At 36.2% G+C, this 5,197-nt stretch overlaps 1 protein-coding gene across 1 annotated transcript; it reads left to right on the top strand.

Moving 5' to 3' along the window:
• Positions 1-1,079: 1,079 nt before the first annotated feature.
• LOC106418933 (probable methyltransferase PMT18) lies at positions 1,080-3,806 on the top strand. Its single transcript, XM_013859667.3, has 5 exons — positions 1,080-1,985; positions 2,091-2,301; positions 2,389-2,689; positions 2,839-3,306; positions 3,454-3,806. The coding sequence occupies exons 1-5, from the start codon at positions 1,257-1,259 to the stop codon at positions 3,668-3,670; spliced, it is 1,926 nt and encodes a 641-aa protein (XP_013715121.2). The 5' UTR covers positions 1,080-1,256; the 3' UTR covers positions 3,671-3,806.
• Positions 3,807-5,197: the final 1,391 nt, after the last annotated feature.

Raw genomic sequence — 5,197 nt, 5'->3', positions numbered from 1 at the left:
TCTGATACCATATATGAAAGGAGGCTGAATACTTTATTGATAGGTCTTTGTACAGTATTTATACAGAATACATAAGGGATTAGGGATTCACTAATTACAATAATAACCCTTAATGATATATCTCCTATACTTACGTCCATGATACTTGATGATAGCGGGGGTTTCCTCAGAAACTTCCTAGTGCAATACACGCTGCAGGCAACAGTGCATGCTCTGTGAGAGAAAGGAACGAAAGAAGACATGGTGCAATCGCAAGATTAGCAAGAGACATTGGTAAAGTTCTGGATCGTCAAGTAAGGAACCGATGCCTTTCTTTACGCCAACTAGGAGAGCATAAGTATGCTGGAGGACTAACTTTCTGGTTAGCCAGACGTTGATTAACGAGTTTCACACTTTGTAGTGTTCTTTAAACAATCAAAACATGTCACACTTGTTGTAAAAAAGTTGGGTTTTTTTTAAATAAATTTAACATATATTCAAAAAAAAAAAATTTAAATCATGGCACGTTCTCTTGCCCTCGAGTTAGCCTCTAATGTATCGTTTTATTAAACACCCACGAACTGTCTCTCGATGTTTTCACATGTTTCTGAGTGTATATAAATATATTTACTTATTAACTTCATTTGTATGTCACGCACGAAGAATTCTTGTGCTCAGTCGACAATTCTAGCATTGGTTTTGTGGGGCAAGAAAATTCTGACATTGTGCTTGCTTGTCTAGAATACCATGTATTATTTTTTCATATGTTATCAAAATGGAATAAGAACAAGGGTTATTTCCTATTGTCCAAAGTTATGGGTGCCACCACGTGAATTTTTTTGTAGTTTTTCTTATCTTGAGTTTTTTTTACCTATCTTGAGTTTTTTACCCGTAAAAATTTCACACACATCTTTGAATATTATTACTTTTAGAAGCAGGGTGTGTATGCTATACATGGCAGAACGAAAAATGAGGCTAGTCATCCTCCAAGTTTATCTCAAATTCTAATATATTGTCCTCCTCTTTGGACCACATCTAATAAGTGTGGTTCTTGTCTTTTGCTAAATAATAGATAGCGAATGTCCTTTTTTATACAAACAAATTCAGACAGAGTTGTTTCTTTATCAGTATTTTTCTTGATGGTGGATCCCTTATCCTCGGTGTTTCGAGCTCCACTATAACCATTCGTACATGTTTTAACATTTATGTTGATGCTTAGCTTTTAGCTTTAAAAAAATCAGATAAACGTCGCAAGTCTTTTGCTCAGCTCTACAGAAATGACGAAAGAGAACTCTAGTCATCACCATGCAGAAGCAAAGAGAAAGAGACTTATTTGGATTCTCTGTGTAAGTGGATTCTGCATATTGTCGTACGTTCTTGGATCTTGGCAAACCAACACAGTCCCGTCTTCTTCCTCCGCGGTCTACAAAAGAATGGGATGTGATGAAACCAAGACTCAGACAAAACTTTCTTCTTCTGCTGATAATGATGATGGTAATCTCTCCTCTTCCTCTTCCTTGTCCTCCTCTTCATCTTCAGAACCAGTCGAGTTAGATTTCGAAAGCCATCACAAACTCGAGCTCAAGCAAAAGAACCAAACCATAAAGTATTTGGAGCCATGTGACATGTCTCTCAGCGAGTACACTCCATGTGAAGATCGAGAGAGAGGAAGAAGATTCGATAGGAACATGATGAAGTACAGAGAGAGACATTGTCCTTCAAAGGATGAGCTTCTCTATTGTCTAATTCCTCCTCCACCAAACTACAAGATTCCATTCAAATGGCCTCAGAGCAGAGACTATGCTTGGTACGATAACATCCCACACAAAGAGTTAAGTATTGAGAAAGCTATCCAGAATTGGATTCAAGTCGAAGGTGAACGGTTTAGATTCCCTGGTGGTGGCACCGGGTTTCCACGTGGTGCTGATGCTTACATTGATGACATCTCTAGACTCATCCCTCTTACTGATGGAGCCGTGAGAACAGCTATTGATACAGGATGTGGTGTACGTTTTGCTTTCTACTACCTTTTTAGATGCACCCATCTTTCTTTCGACTTAAAACCGCTTTTAAGGCATTAATATTTTATATGATCTTAATTGGTTGTCTAGGTTGCAAGTTTTGGTGCTTACTTGTTGAAGAGGGATATCCTGGCTATGTCTTTTGCTCCAAGAGATACTCATGAAGCTCAGGTCCAGTTTGCGTTGGAACGTGGAGTGCCTGCCATTATAGGGATTATGGGATCTATAAGGCTTCCTTATCCAGCCAGAGCTTTCGATCTTGCTCATTGTTCTCGTTGCTTGATTCCTTGGTTTCAGAACGGTAAGAAAATTTTCTTGCTGATTTTTATCATTAGGTTTCTTTTGAGTATTATTGGAGCTTAACAAAAAACAAATTAGTTGCATGTAGATGGTTTGTACTTAACTGAAGTGGACCGGGTTTTAAGACCGGGCGGTTACTGGATCCTCTCCGGCCCACCGATCAACTGGAAGCAACACTGGAAAGGCTGGGAAAGATCACAAGAGGACTTGAAGCAAGAACAAGATTCAATAGAAAATGCAGCAAGGAGCCTCTGTTGGAAGAAAGTTACAGAGAAGGGTGATTTTTCCATTTGGAAAAAGCCAATTAATCACATTGAGTGTAAGAAACTCAAACGAGTTCATAAATCTCCTCCCATATGCACCAAAGCTGTTCAAACCGATTCCGCTTGGTACACAGTTTCAACCCCTCCCAAAAGCTCAAAATCAATATATGTATTGCTAAAAAATTTGAATCATGAGTTTCCAACTCGAAACCAAAGGCAAATGTCCCATTCCGGTATGATACAGTTTAACATAATTCATGTTGTACCTTTGACAGGTATAAAGAATTAGAATCTTGTGTAACGCCATTGCCAGAAGCAAAAAGTCCAGATGAATTTGCAGGAGGTGCATTGGAGAATTGGCCGGACCGGGCATTTGCGGTCCCACCTAGGATTATCCAGGGAACTATACCGGAGATCAGTGCTGAAATATTCAGAGAAGACAATGAGGTTTGGAAGGATAGAGTAGCATATTACAAGCAGATAATGCCAGAGCTTTCAAGAGGAAGGTTCAGGAACATTATGGACATGAATGCATACCTCGGTGGGTTTGCTGCAGCAATTGTGAAATATCCATCTTGGGTTATGAATGTGGTTCCTGTAGACGCAGAGAAGCAAACGTTAGGTGTGATTTATGAGAGGGGATTTATAGGAACGTATCAAGACTGGTGCGAAGGATTCTCTACGTATCCAAGAACTTATGATCTTATTCACGCTGGTGGATTGTTCAGCATTTACGAGAACAGGTAAACGCCTATTACTAGACACTAATTAAGTTTATATTTTCAAAGTAAATCAACAAAATTAAGCATTTTATGCAAAAGTTATTTGTTAATCCTAAATGTCAAATACAAAGAGAAAGATAAACACAGTGTTGTTGTTGTTGTTGAAAGGTGTGACGTGACGTTGATACTCCTTGAGATGGATAGAATACTGAGACCAGAAGGAACAGTGGTGTTTAGGGACACTGTGGAAATATTAACGAAGATACAAAGCATAACCAATGGAATGAAGTGGACAAGTCGAATTATGGATCACGAGAAAGGTCCTTTTATCCCTGAGAAGATCCTTCTCGCTGTAAAATCCTACTGGACCGGTCCTTCTTCTTAAGCTAGTTTCAGTTTCCCTTTAGACTCTGTACTTTGATCATCTTCATCCTCTGATTCTTTCTCATCTCTGCCTTTTTTCGATTTTTAAGACTACTATGATTATTTGAGAAAATACAGAGACAACTTTTCAGAGGGTTTTTCTTAACTTTATTTCTTACAAGTAAAATATCATCTTATATGTTTTTCAGAAAAAAAATGTGCGTGGACCAGCGTGGTCCTCTTAAAAAAAATATTATTTGAAAAATAAGTTTCTTGCATTGCATGTCCCAGTTCAGGTTAATTCTAATGAAGGTTAATAACTTAATAACAACAGTACCATTAATGAATCAAAATATATTTAGTGGCTACCACTTAAAATTCTATTTTCTTTTATTTCTCTTTCTATTTAGGTTTTTTTTTCCTTATATTTTTCAAATAACCTTTTATAAATGACATTTATAAAATTTTAGAACGACAGCAGATTTTATATGAAAACGAAAAAATAGATTTTCATAAAAAAAATAAAGTTTACAACAGAATCTTGATGTTAAAATAAAAAAGTAATCTTTCATTTTAAAATCTATCAGTTATATTTTTTTACGCAACTTTATACCGATCATCACTTTATTTTCTAATTTTATTTTAAAAATTTACATATACCAGAATATTAAAAAAATATATATACTTGCACATCTAAGATAAGAACCAAACTAATATAATGAATAAAATTAACTCGATTTAGCAGAAAGAGACTAAAAATAGTTGTACTTTATTTTGAAAGAATATATGTAACAAGATATGAGCCCGTTGCGTTGCAACGGGTTTTGTTTGATGTTTTAATCATAAAATAATAAATCATTTTATTAAAGTTTTATGATTATTTTTTGCATATGTTTTTGAGATTTATTTTATAATTAAAACTCATTTTCACATATAAGTTCAAGTTAATATTTGTATTTTATAATCATGGTGCATAGATGAATTGTTATAAACTTTGTACATAGGATTAGAAAAAAATACTATACCTAAATGTGTAAACTGAATACAACCTGAAATAAGAAATTGAATGAAAAGTAAAAAGAAATGATAGTCAAATATCCCTCTAGTCCTCAAATTTTTCATTACCGAAATACAACCCGAAACTATCTGCCACAAAAAGTGTTTTATCTTCGGTGGGCATCTGATTTTCCAGGAAAAAGCCTTAAGAGGTGTGACATTTGGACCATATAACGGTAGTGATTCCTCTCCATCCGGGTAAACCCGCTCTACCTGGTAACCAGATTTCACTGTATACCTGTCATTTTTAGTGAAATGCCATCCATCTCTGTCAACCATGTGAGTCCGACTCAATGGTATACTCTCTATAATCTTCGCATCTTGTGTGTCAACCATGGATCGGAGCTTGAGTATTCTACGTCCGTGAAGTAGGATTGATAAAAAAAAATCCACAGTAAGGTCCGGGTTAAGGTTACTAGTAAGTTGATTGTTGTTTGCTGGTCTCGGGTGTGTGGTTGGGAGCCAAGGATCGTTCCATACTGAGATAGATGAT

Source organism: Brassica napus, chromosome A8, assembly GCF_020379485.1.
Source record: "Brassica napus cultivar Da-Ae chromosome A8, Da-Ae, whole genome shotgun sequence".
Lineage (NCBI taxonomy): Eukaryota > Viridiplantae > Streptophyta > Magnoliopsida > Brassicales > Brassicaceae > Brassica > Brassica napus.
This window is presented reverse-complemented; position numbering and strand designations above follow the sequence as displayed.